This window comes from Cimex lectularius, unplaced genomic scaffold (genome assembly GCF_000648675.2).
Source record: "Cimex lectularius strain Harlan isolate CLEC.00 unplaced genomic scaffold, Clec_2.1 scaffold235, whole genome shotgun sequence".
In the NCBI taxonomy this organism is placed as follows: domain Eukaryota; kingdom Metazoa; phylum Arthropoda; class Insecta; order Hemiptera; family Cimicidae; genus Cimex; species Cimex lectularius.
This window is the reverse complement of record NW_019392839.1, coordinates 450,643-464,757: the sequence shown is the minus strand read 5'-3', so window position 1 is coordinate 464,757 and position 14,115 is coordinate 450,643. Positions and strand designations below refer to the sequence as shown.

At 34.5% G+C, this 14,115-nt stretch overlaps 1 protein-coding gene across 1 annotated transcript; it reads left to right on the top strand.

Annotated features, from left to right (window-relative positions):
- The first annotated feature begins 1,188 nt into the window (after positions 1-1,188).
- On the top strand, positions 1,189-13,909 carry LOC106670708 (non-specific lipid-transfer protein). Its single transcript, XM_014401265.2, has 10 exons — positions 1,189-1,624; positions 1,718-1,844; positions 8,215-8,408; positions 8,480-8,670; positions 8,885-8,982; positions 9,058-9,197; positions 11,262-11,517; positions 11,584-11,737; positions 11,822-12,051; positions 13,529-13,909. The coding sequence occupies exons 1-10, from the start codon at positions 1,577-1,579 to the stop codon at positions 13,717-13,719; spliced, it is 1,629 nt and encodes a 542-aa protein (XP_014256751.1). The 5' UTR covers positions 1,189-1,576; the 3' UTR covers positions 13,720-13,909.
- Positions 13,910-14,115: the final 206 nt, after the last annotated feature.

Genomic DNA, 14,115 nt, shown 5'->3' with positions numbered 1-14,115 from the left:
CCATCAGTAAACAACAGAATTCCAATTGGTGGAAAAATAGATACTTGCTGCACCATATTCTCCTGAGTTGCTGGTGACGGTTGCTGCAGGTCTTCTCAAATATGCATACGATGTGAAGCCAACTTGATTTGTAATCATTTCTGTTGATAAAGGCATTGCCAAACCATCTTCATTTAGGATCTGGCGGGTTTCATCTTGCAGCAATGACAATATTTCTGTCCTCACTTAGCCTCGTAATGAGCTGAGATCCACTACCAGGCATCCTATTGGCACTTCCAGATTCTCGGAATCGAGTTAAAGCATGGGTGATGGTTATGAGGATACTAGGAAGCAGGGTGGTGCTCCCCAGGCACTGCAGCCTTCTGGCTTATTATACCTCCCTAGTTCCCTAGTTCAATGCAATAGACTCAATCCTTCTTCTCAGAAGTATCAGGTCATTGACTGTTGCTGGTACAATTTCATTCCCTAGGGGTTTTTTTTTGTACGTTAGGTCTCTCTCTCCATTGAGCCGTTGCTTCGCATTCAAAGATGAAATGGGTGGATGTTTCCTCCTCATTGCATAAGCTAAAGCCTGGGAGACGATGCTCTGAGAAACACCAACTGCCTCTACAATATCCACTTGCCGGTGATCTTGATGCCTCATCCTCCCAATAATTGCGAATGTCTGCTTCAAGATGATGTCTTTGCATGGTTAATACAACTAGATTAAAATGGATAAAAGACTAGAGACAAAATGAGTAATCTTCATGTTTACTATTCTTAAGTAAATTTGTTATTTAAAATGAGGATTAACATTTGCTTGTTTTTAGTTTGTATTTTCTATTTTGTTTTATTCAACTAATAAGAATATATCAGTTAATTTAATTAAAATTAATAGAATAAGAATAAATTACAAATATCCCTATTCATTTTTGAGTTATTTCGGAACATGAAAAATCTATTCTTGTACCATATTTGTACCTTTAAAATAAATATTTGAGGATTTTTATTGCATATAAATCAGGGCTGTAGTTATGAACATGGTCTTATTGTTTGAAAATGAGACGCTCAAGTACCATAACTACAGAAATGTGTATAAAAAAATATATTTATAGACGAGTCATGGAAGATCATCACCCTTGAATTTTGCCCTTCCCCACTCTTTGGGAACCTGTGTAACTGAGGTTCCCAAGACCCCGGCCAGGCCAGTTCGCTTCGTTTGAAGGCAAGGCACCTGTTTCGCTGTTCCCAACTCCGACCCATACGTCAACAATCGACACCGACCTTACTTCGTCATTCAAGTTTTTTAATACTTGGCTTCCAGTGTCAACCAATTGTATTTGATCGATCCTCCCCACTTTCTTTGTCGACGTTTCAAAATATGCTTAATCAGTGAGGGGATTATATATTTTTTTTCGCCTTCGTTTGTTGTCAATATTCGTTGTCATCGCCATTGAGATTGCTCGGCAGAAACTGACTAGTGACGGCTCGACTGACATTGTCACTGAGGATCTATGAACACACTGTAAAAATCCACTCATTTCTAAAAATTGAAACTACCTGTCGGATTTGTATTTTTTAAATTGTTAATAATAAAATGTTGACACCGATTAAAGTCTACGTCGTTGGTGTCGGAATGACAAAAGTAAGTTGTTTTTCTTTTCTTTAAGTATTTTTATATACAGAACCTTTTTTTTTTTTCTTTATCGCAATTATAAATTATATATTTTACTTTCAGTTTTATAAACCTGGCAAAACGGATCGAGATTATCCCGATCTTGCCAAAGAAGCCGTTCTCAAAGCATTGGATGATGCTGGAGTTGACATTTCTGAAGTCAAATCTTCATGCGTCGGATATGTTTACGGTATGAACAAAAATTATAAAAATACTTTTTTTCTTTTTTTATGTGTGCATGTGTTTGTATGTCGTTTTGGCTGGAACGTCCTTCAAAATCCCCAATTCTATAATTATCCAGTCATTATCTTTCAGTTAGAATCTCTCTTGTTATTTTCTTTAATAAACTATTGTTTTTCTCGTATCTAATATTTTTTATTAGAGTTTTGCAATTCAGATGGTCTATTTTATAACAGCAGCTTGTTTACAAACATCGCAAAAGAAAAAAAAATCCATACAGAGATTGTTTTATCCAATTAGATAGGTAGATAGATAAAAAAGTAATATTTTGGTTTTTATAATATTTAATTAGTAAAAATAGTGACATTCGTTAGTTGGAAGTACAGATTGCAACAGCATGATTGAAAACCATCTGCCGAAGAATGCATTAAGATTTTTTTAAAGGGATTATGAATGGTAAAAATCCTTTCCTACACTGCCTCCTAAATATATCTATTTTTTTTAAATTTTACGAGGGTTCGCAACAGCAGAGGTCATATAAACCCTGGGGGTACCGGTGTTTTTGAAACAAAGCCCATTTGTAAGTATGTTGGGTTCGAATGCAGGGCCGCTAGATTCGAACCCGGGACCTTTACCTTACAGTGATGAGCGCCGTGTCAACGCCTAAACGTTGCGGCCACCGACGCCCCAATAGATCTATTGTGGAACCCGTATAATTTATGGCCATAGATTGAAATGTGCGTTTTTTCCTAGAAGACGAAGTGCTTTGATTGGTGCCTCTTCACTTAGCTCTTTTGGTGTCAGAATTGCTTTACCGAAGTGGTTGTACTGTAAGCAGGCTAATGCTTCACATTCACAAAGGAAGGTCGACATGTCTCGTTCCTCCTGACAGAGTTGGCTTGCTTCTGTGTCCTGCTCTGCCCATCTTTTTTTGGTTGATAGTTAACAGGGCAGTAGCCGGTATAGAGGATTTGATTCGCTTTCCTTTTTGAGAGATTTATAAATCTCTTAGTTTTCCTCATACCTGCTTCTTTTGAACAATGTTAGAGTTTTTCTTTCTCAAGCCGTTTTTCTAATTCTAAGGTTATCTTTAAGATTAATTTTAAGGTAATATTATTCTGCTTTTCCAGAATTATAATGCAATTTAAGCACTCCCAGACAAGTTTGGAGATGAAAGCGTAAACATTTAGTGCCTTTATGGTTGTCTGACTGTCTGAGAGTAAATCTGTGCACCTTTCATATTTTTCTTTATTAACTCCTGTGAACAGATTTGTATTATCTCAGCTTGGAAAATGGTTGGGATTTCCAAGGGGCTTAGCTGGAGAGTAGTTCGGCCTTTTATTACAACCCCTGTTCCATCTTCGATACATCTGTGTATCATATATGAAACTCAGGGCCACCTTTCCTCCGAACGTCCAAGTTTCGGACGAAGTTGCGAGTTTCAAATGCAACAAAGTAAAATAATTTAGGATTTCCACCGGAAATAACTTTAATTTTATAAAAATTCATACCTGTAGCTCCAAGCATTGCAAGCAAAAGAAACTGTTTTTACATTTGTGCCATGTAAAAACTCTAAGCTCGACCCATGTCAAAACCCATTTTTCAAGATGAAACCGTGAATTTCTCCCAAGATAGAGCATTAAGCCAAAAAATGAAAATCATTCTCATTTCAACCTGAGTTGCAGAGAAAACATTGGCCATCTTACCTCCTGCTCCACGGAACCGAATTCAGGAAGAGTGCCCTACATCTCCATTTCAAGAGCACTGCAAATCCAGAAACCTCAATTCGCTTATTTTAGGCTGTACTCAAAGGTACAAGGAATAATTAAGCTCGCAATATAACAAATTATCTGAGCCCCAGGCTCTCTGCAGGCACCTCTCCTAGATTCGAAGGGAAATTCTAGAGAGTAATTAATCAAATTTCCCCAGCCAAGAAGATAATTGTTTAACATAATACTCATTTGCAAATCATTCTTAGTAAAAAGCACTCTCAACACAACACGCAAGAATGGCACAATTACGCAGAAAACAAACACTTTGAGCCCTGAAGATGATCTCAATAAAGATCGAAACGTTGGCACGGTAAAGAAATGCTTTTCTGAAAACTACAACACACCAGACCACATATCACGATTTTCGAATAATCTTAGTAAAAAGGCTTTGCCACTGAACAAAGCAGGCAATTTTTGGTTTAATTATCCCTGCCGGTAATTCTAGAAAGTCTAGTCTTAGGCAACAATTTTTTTTTCTAATAAAAGAAAAATGAATCTTCAGGGTATAAACAAAAATCAAATCCACTGAAGCCTCTAGATAAAGCATATAGTTCTGGGCAATAAAAATAGCTTTCGAAGGAAGAAACTATTAAACTTCTGTAATGCTTTGTTTCTTTGGTAACCCCAAACTTGACAACCATAGCATAAAATGACACAACAAATAGTAGTAAAAATACGATATTTTTCTCGGATGGGAATGTATTCCTGTTTTAAAAGACCCGACCAAGTTCTGTTTAGGGATGGTTAGGGTTACCGCTGTTTAGCTGTGGGAATCTTCTTCACTAGGTGGGAGTTAAGAGATAATTGTGTGGTGTCAGACCTAAATACTTGTAAGATTTAACCACTTCAATCTCCTGATCTTTGAAAAACCAACATTCACTGGAGGCAACTGAACCACCTTTACGGAAAATGAGATTTTTCTCTTTAAAAGTTTATTGAGAGATTCCACTGGTCACAATATGTCACCAATAAATTAATATTAAGTTGCAATACAACAGGGTAGTTCACAGCTACATCATCAGCATACAAGAGGAACTTAATTAGAGTAACACCAATACGTATCCCACAGTCAAGTGCTAAAGAAAAATTGAAAAAAAAGTGAAAAGTAAAGGACTCAGCCAGCAACCTTACCTAACTCCACAAAGAACCTCGAAAAACTCTGTAACCCTCTCCCTGCCCTAACAGCCTCCATAGTACAAGAAAACATTCCTCTAAGAAGATTTAAAATCCTTGATGAAAAGCTCAAATTGACCAATTTTAGAACCAATGCCCAACGATCAATTGAGTCAAAGGCTGCTTTAAAATCCACGAAGAGGCAATGTACCATTTATTTATTTCTCTGGGTCTTTAAGTCAGTTACATTAGTGAGAACAAATTATCCATTGTTGAGTAACCCTTACGTAAACTCATCTAAAACAAATAACATGGCTAAGACCCCTACAACTATGCTAAAATTATATACTACCTAAACCTACTGTTGGGAGTTGGGCAAGGCCATTTGATGCCTCCCTTCATTCATGTCAATAAATACATTCACACACAGTAAAAATCATGCATTCACTATCCTAAGTTAGTCTAATTGGTCCGACCGATCTGTGATTACTTGATATTCCACACATATTGTGTCCGTACTTAACCACTCACACAAATACATACATTCACACAATTGGGTAGTCACTAGGGTTTTTGATATTATGATGATATTAGTGACTATTTCACTATCAAACTGAAAAAAAAAAAAATCAACCTATGTAGAAGGTGCTTCCTATTTGCAACCATATACATTTATATGCTAGTATCGAATCAGCTCTTATTATAACCACTACTGCGCTTTAAAAGTTGTTTAAAGCCTGCAGGCAGCCCACAGCTTATTCTTTGCAGCACTAATTCCTTGCACTCTGTTAATATGGGGGTTTCGGTGTTTTTTTTTAAAAAAGCCCATTTGTAAGAATGTTAGGACCCTTACAGTGATGTCAACATGTTTTCTGTTACAGCCAACAGATTGATGTTTTAAAATCCGAAATAGTAGTTGCATAACTGGATTGGAAAGAAAGAAAAGAAAATTGAAATAGCAGTTAGTGGACACTGTTTCTTTATCTGTATGTCTGTTTATTTAGAACAAAGTCCTTTTTGTAAAATATGAATTTATTCAAGTCAAAGGTTTGATTGGTATAAATTCTTATCTTAACTAAACAAATTTTTTCTTCGATTTTAATATTATTTTAAGCACTGCATTTCATCTCATTGACTCATTTGTATATTTTCGTCTGGAATATGAATAAATTTCGCATTTAATTATTTTTCATTTTTCACTGACTTTTTTCAAACAACAATGAGTTCATGATTCAACGAGAATTGATAAACTGACTGATAACATTTTCTGTCCACAAATCTTTGGATTAAAATTGTTATACTTTAAAACATATATTACAAGTTTTCTATTTATTTATTTTTTTAATTTGATAAAGTTGTTGCTCTTTTCGTATTATTTTGCCCTCTTTTTTTTCTTTTATAGTCATACCTCCTTTTATTCTAGTCATATTTTTGGGTTATAATTATTTTCAGGTAAACATTTGAGTTTTAATTGCGATGAGGGGGAGTAAAATTGTTTAAAAAATTGATTTCTTAGATGGGAACTATGAATGAATAAAAATCGGTGCCCACTTTACACACACACTTTAGAAAACAAATATAAACACACTCTCTTGTCTCTTTCATGAAACTTAAGTTTCCTTGATAATTAAATTTAATAAAAAGCTTGGATTTTGTTTATGAATAAGTCATGTATATCTTTATCAAAATGTATAAGTAATTTTCAAAACACCTTTGGAATTAGATTTTTGTGTCACATTTAAAGAATTACATGGCTTCAATGAACGAAGCGCAGGTCAAATAAAAATTACTCATTAAAATATTAAATATTCAAGAAAAGAGGAGGTTTAGTTTAAGTTAAATCGTGTCTGTTGCATTGTATAATCTTTTCTGATTCATACTAATAATTATTTTGATCAGATTTTTTCACTACTGATTCATCCAGTTATGAAAGGCCCATTGTCTTCAGAAACTCCACACTCAAAAAAGGATGTTCTATTCTGTTTTATATTTCAAAATATCGTACCTATGTCTTTGTTATTTTTAATAATCAATTAAATGCTTATTAAGAATTATTTATCATCTTTTAAGGTTCAAAGTCACTTCTGATAGTCTATTTTAATCATATTGATAAAAAGTCAATGAAAGTTATGTCTTAGAATTTAAATTTTTTTGCAGAACTTTGTTTCCTTCTCATTTTTATGTATTTTCAATTAAACGTCCCATTCTTTGAACAACACAGGCCTTAAATTTTTTACACTGGCCGAGTTCAGTCACACCTCCCAACCATGTCATGTGCACTACCAGGTCATGTCTGAACTTCTAGAGGCTGTCTATGGTAGAACATTAATTTGCACTGTGTAAAAGTATTCATTCACAACCCGAGTTACATAGAGACATTGACATGCTTTGGCAAAAATTGTTCACCAATAAATGGAGCCAATTCCACTACTATTGTAAGCCCTAGGCTGATGTCAACTTGATGGGATCATCTAAATTTACATCGCCCCAACTCGTATTTATGGTGAAAAATTGCATGCAGCATATTGATTTCCTTGTCTTTTACACACTGTGTATAATGACCACAGAGAAAGCCCGGACTATAGTCAGTGACCAAAACATGGTAACATCCTTCAGCTGTCTATTCCCAATGTGTTATGGACCATGGTGAACTGAAACCTCGAAATATTATTCTCTGAAAAAGGGACCTGTCGCTTGACAGTGGAACAACAGACCTTATTTATCTTAGTCTGAAATTTTGATGTTTCTCATTTATTAGTCATACGTTAAGGTTCAGCCCGGTGCTGTTTCATTCTTGATGGTTGTTCGGATGATAAAGTATATCTTCAATAGCATGAATATTATAGAATGCGAGGAAATGATAGATTGATTCTGTGATTTCAGGTTGGATGCAGTCCTCATAATTTAAAATCACTCTCTTATAAAATCCTCTTTGCAGATGTAAAATGTTGTAATCCCCAAGATTTAAAAAAATGTATTGATTTTAAAAATAAACAATAAAAATGAAGAAATAAAAAGGCGCATATAGGATGGAAGAAAATTGTGAAAATAATTAGGGGCCTAAAAAACAAAACTCAAATGAGGGGGGCAACACGGATGAGTGAAAACACGGATAACGAGAGTACTGTACTCAGTAAAACAAGGCCTAAGATTATATGTATAATTTTAATTATAACTGAACGTGTAAATTGTTTCCAATAATCCTCATCTGCCAACTCTTACTGGTTTTGGATTTCAGGCGAATTGCCTTATGCGTAAATAACACACAGTCCAACAAATGAAGATGACAAAATGAGTTTGACAAACAAAACCAGAAGTTGGCAAACCAGGATGATTGAAAACAGGTTGAAATTATTTTATTTTTTACATATCAATCAACCAAACAGTTTGATTTTTTTAAATTCTATAGGATATTATTTAATTGTAAATTTTAATAAACCAATTGCCATTCTTGTTACTATATTTACCATATATTTGCACTTATTTTCCTTACAGGTGATTCTACAAGTGGTCAAAGAGCTCTCTATGAAGTTGGCATGACAGGCATCCCTATATACAATGTAAACAACAACTGTTCAACTGGTTCGACTGCGTTGATGATGGCAAAACAAATTGTTGAAACGGGTCAAGCAGACTGTGCTTTGGCTCTAGGCTTTGAGAAAATGGAACCTGGTTCTCTCACATCCAAAGTATTTATATTATTTTAATTATTTTTTCTCCCGATTTTAAGGTTTTAATTCTAAATGAAACCCCCCCACAGTTTATGGATCGGACAAATCCGATGGACAAGCATGTTGAAGCTCTTGCAGATATTGCTGGACTCGACGCAAGTCCTATTACAGCTCAATTGTTTGGAAATGCAGGGCTTGAACATATGGAAAAATATGGTACAAAACCTGAACATTTAGCCAAAATCGCTTACAAAAATCATAAGCATTCCACCAATAATCCGTAAGTGAAAAAAAATTATATATGATTCTTTTCAATGCTATTTTTAGTTAAAAGTTACATATACTCGAAGTAGGGATCAACCAGCAGTTCTCAAGTTAGCATCCAAATAACGATGTTTACTCTATGTACATTTATATTGTTCGTTCTTGCCATGTAGTTCAATTCTTCAAAATCTTAGTTTATATAACTTAATTCATTTAGTGTACTTTTCTAGGTATTCCCAATTCCAAACAGAATACTCCTTAGATGATATAATGAAATCTCCGACTGTATTTGGCCCATTGACTAAATTGCAGTGCTGTCCTACATCTGGTTTGTTTCCTTTTCTGTGTATATGTACATATAATGTGGAAAATTGTACTTTAATTTTATGATTTCTTTTCAAAGACGGTGCTGCTGCTGCTGTACTTTGTAATGAAGATTTTGTCATCCGCCATGGATTGCAGGACAAAGCGGTTGAAATAGTTGGCATGGAAATGGTCACAGATCTACCTTCTACATTCCAAGATAAAAGTTGCATGAAAATTGTAAGTTTTGTTGATGTTATTGGTCATTATAATAAATTAAATAATTAGTGTTTACTTGAGCAATTAAAACTTGTTCTATGTAATTTACTGCTTTCATTATATCGGGTTGTCCGGAAAATAATGCAGGATTTTAAGTTTTCATTAAAAAAAATCAATATAAAATATTCTGTTTACGTTTACAGGATTACTCATTTGTATGAATGTCAACACTTATTAATCCTCTTCCAAATGATATTGTTTGTTTACCTCTGTAGCATTCCGCTACTTGGAAATAATTCAGTCATCCTTATAATGTCAAAGCGAGAATTTCGTACGATTTTCTTTTACGAGTTTAAACTCGGCCGAAGCGGAGCCCAAACGGCTAGAAACATTAACCAAGTCTGGGGCGAGGGTTGTGTTAATGAGTGCACTGTGCAAAGGTGGTTTAAAAAATTTCGGGAGGGAGATTTCAGCCTTGAAGATGAAGAAGGTCGTGGAAGGCCTTCCTCTCTTAATGATGATGTTCTGCGATCAGTGGTGGAAGAAAACCCCAAAACAACTGTTCGAGAACTTGCAGAGCAACTCAAAGTCAGTAAAACGACCGTCGCTGACCACCTCAAGGCGATTGGAAAAGTGAAAAAACTCGAAAATTGGGTTCCACACTCATTAAACGATCGCCAAAAAAATCAGCGCTTTGATGTTTGTGCATCACTTCTTTGTCGAAACAAAAATGACCCATTTCTGGCCAGAATTGTTACATGTGACGAAAAGTGGATTCTCTACGATAACACTAGACGTTCTGGACAGTGGCTCGACAAAGGAGAAGCTCCAATACATTTTCCAAAGCCCCCAACTCATCAAAAAAAGGTAATGGTTACGGTATGGTGGGCTTCATTTGGTTTAATACACTACAGCTTCTTAAATCCTGGCGAAACCATCAATGCTGAATCATACTGTAACCAAATTAATACCATGCATCAGAAATTGGCAGTAATGAAGCCCTCTTTGGTCAATCGGAAAGGGCCCATTTTGTTGCATGACAACGCTCGACCACATGTGTCACGTGTAACGTCACAAAAATTATTGGAGCTTGGCTATGAAACTTTGCCTCACCCACCCTACTCTCCGGACCTCTCGCCTACTGACTACCATTTTTTTAGACACCTGGACCACTATTTACAACACATAATATTCAAAAATCAAACGGAACTGGAAAATGCATTTATTGACTTTATCAATTCTAAAAATTCTGAATTCTACTCAGACGGAATTAATAAGTTACCAACACGTTGGGAGAAATGTATTGAGAGTATGGGAAATTATTTTGATTAAAGAACATTGCTTTAAAGTAACTAGTTTCTTTTTTTTTGTTTAATACCAAAATCCTGCATTATTTTCCGGACAACCCAATAATTTTAAAAAATTAAATTTTGTAATAATAGTTATGAATTATAATATACAAGAAATATTATATAGATAATAGTAATGATGGCCGGGTCTAGAAGAGAAATGGCTATACTTACATAGGTCATACTAGGTTTACACATGGGCACTTACTGAGAGGAAAGAGATCGCATCAGTGCCCAGTATGCACCATAAGATTAACCGTTGAGCATATTTTACAATTCAAAAAACTTGTGTATGCGTGCGTGCGTGTGTGTGTGTGATGGTTGGGTGTGAATGTATATTATTATTGTGACTGAGGGGATTATCCCCCAACCTGATGAATAATAAGTACTCTGGGGTGAAAATGTTGTTTGGAGAGTGAAGGTAATTTATTAGCGTAAATGCCCCGAGTAATAACAAGTACGCTGGGTGAGTGGAAGTGACCACACTTGTCGTGTTATGGGAAGTGAAAGGATATCAGCATCGTCAGACATGAGAATCAGTGACAAAGATGTGCAAAAAAAAAAGATGAATTTTCCATGTAAAGCACAGAAGGCCGGCAATGGCCAATTAATGTTTGTCGGCCCATAAATAATAGTACTTCTACTACAACTACTAATAGCCATTTTTTATCTTTTCTGTTTGCTGTAAGATTATAATATTGCAATTGTCAGTAAATGATATGCATACTTTTTTTAGGTTGGTTATGATATGACTAAGACAGCTGCAGAAAAATTGTTTACCAAGAGCGGATTTTCACCGAAGGATGTTGATGTTGTCGAACTCCATGATTGTTTTTCTGCTAATGAATTAATTACATATGAAGCCTTGGGTTTGTGCCCACCGGGAAAAGCTAGTGAATTTATTGACTCTGGAAACAATACTTATGGAGGAAGGCATGTAGTTAACCCTAGCGGAGGTCTAATATCAAAAGGACATCCTTTAGGTGCAACAGGTGAGAAATTTGGACAGTATTTCTGAAAGACATTTTAATTATTGTTTGTTAATAACCTTACCACAGGATTAGCACAGTGTGCAGAATTGTGTTGGCAACTCCGTGGAGAATCTGGGCCAAGGCAGGTTTCCAACGCTAAGCTTGCACTACAACACAATATTGGACTCGGAGGCGCTGTTGTAGTCGCATTGTACAGGCTTGGATTTCCCGAAGTTCAAAGGTAATTGCTAAATAAAATTAAATGTATTCATCTAGTTTGCTCATAGTTGTACACGATACACAGTATGTATTTTCTTTTTAACAGGTCCCGTGTAAGAATGAACCCCACAAATGCTGTAGTGTCTGACCCGTCCATTTTTAAAGTTACCAAGTTGTTTGAAATTCTCGAAGGTGCGATGAAAGAAGATGAAGATAATTTGATTGAAAAAGTCAGAGGCATATACTGTTTTAAAGTTAAAAATAGCACTGGCCAAGAAGGAATGTGGATTATCAATGCAAAGACGGGCAAAGGCAGTGTAACATATAATGGAAAAGGTTAATTCATTAATTTTAATTTTTATTTATTAATTAAATTTGTTCTACAGACATATTACACTGTATAGACGTTTTTATTGTTGTTAACACTTCAAATATATTTACACAATTTTTTTAATTGAAGACTTTTTTGAGAGTCTTTACTAGTAAATATTAAATTTTTTCACTTAAGTTAACAATAAAAATATCTAGACAAGCTTGTTTTATTAAATGCTGTTGAAACAATTGTTTCATATTCCATTATGGAATGTATGATTGATTAGTCTTATAATCGATAAAAAGGGAACGAAATCAAATAATAAAATGCTTAATAAAAAATTTTAATTGCCAAATCTCAATGACGACCATCAGGGCTGAACATACTAATTATTATAAAAAATGGAACATTTAGTCGGAATTAAGTTTTATGTTTCAGTTTATTATTCCATACAATTTTTTAAGGTTGGTGCAATAACTCAAATTTAAATTCATTGATTTTGTTTTTATGGGGACCACACTTGAGAATAAGGCAGGGCGCACATCAAACAAATTGTATTATGAAACCAATTTCATGATGTTGTCAGATGAAAAAGCTGTTATTCTTTGGTGGTGAATTCAGGAAAAAACTGGGTTTATCCCTTAATACAACATCGAGAGCACAGTTGTCATGTAGTGGCTCAAGAACCAAAAAAAGTTACAAAGGTTATACAATAAGCCTCTTTTTGAACAATTGCTAGAAATTGGTTGGCCCTCACATACTGAAAAGGAATACATACGATATACCAATTGGCTGTATGAAGTAAAAACTAATAAATAACAGAGTTATGTTTAGCAGGGGCAGAGGTTTCTTGAAACTCGAGTTTCATGAAATGCAGTGTGTATGTCTATGCTTTTCAATCAAACATTTTTACAAAAGTAATTCAGATATCGTGAGATGCGGTCGGGTGTGAAGTAGGTTTCAGAAAAACATTTTCTTTATCGTGCCAACGTTTCGATCTTTTATTGAGATCATCTTCAGAGCTCAAAGTGTTTGTCTTCTGTGTAATTGTGCCATCCTTGTGTGTCGTGTTGAGAGTGCCCGACAAGGATGGCACGATAAAGAAAATGTTTTTCTGAAACCTACATCACACCCGACCGCATCTCATGATATCTGAATTACTGTCGATTAACGGTCACTAATCTCTACACATTTTTACGAAACTTGAAATTCAGGTTCCATTAAATCAGTTTCTTTTTAGAGTGCACCCTGACCAAGAATGAAGGTATTGATCCATTATGCTCAATACTATTGTGCGACTCGTGTCATTTTTAATATTCGGTTAATAACTTTTATGGAAAGGAGCAAAAAAAATTAAAATTAAATCATATTAGTTTGTAAAATGCTAAGAGGTATCATTAATCATTGTTATAATTTTTTTTTCTTGGTAAAAAAACGTGTTTCTATGAGATTATACTTTTTGCCTTTAGTTAATATAAATGTATTGATTCTCTGTTCTAGAAAAGCCCGATGTTACATTCGTTATGAAGGACGAAGATGTTGTCGATTTAATATCTGGAAAACTCAATCCTCAAAAAGCCTTCTTCCAAGGTAAAATAAAAATTCAAGGCAACATGGGATTAGCTATGAAACTGACTGAACTTCAAAAGAGAGCAAGCGGAAAAATTGAAGCTCTTAAATCTAAATTATAATTCTTTTAGGAATTAAAATGCACTATTTTAAAAATTAAATATAGAGTTTATATCATTTTTATACAATTGTGTTTATATATTATCTACAAATGTTTATTTTTTTAGAGTTAGTAAAAAAATTGTTTTATAGTTTATTAAGGTCATTGGTGTTACGGTAATGTTACAATAAAATGCAAAGTATGTAATATTATTCTTTTTGTTTTGTTGTCACCTTTTAAATTAAACTGTTTAAAATTTTTAACTTAGACATCCCTCCATAATTTCATGTTCTGTCACCAAAAATGTAAAAATTTAAATGTATATTTGTTTCCTGTACATAAATTATAAACAGTGTTATTCAAATTGTACTTAATGATGATGCTATAAAATCATGTGTTTCAAGAATATAATCAATGC

Excerpts from the sequence above, each read along its gene's own strand:
- LOC106670708 (XM_014401265.2), top strand. The coding sequence starts at position 1,577 with ATGTTGACACCGATTAAAGTCTACGTCGTTGGTGTCGGAATGACAAAA. Across the intron at positions 8,409-8,479 it reads CTGGTTCTCTCACATCCAAA|TTTATGGATCGGACAAATCC; the intron begins GTATTTATATTA and ends ACCCCCCCACAG. Across the intron at positions 12,052-13,528 it reads TGTAACATATAATGGAAAAG|AAAAGCCCGATGTTACATTC; the intron begins GTTAATTCATTA and ends TCTCTGTTCTAG.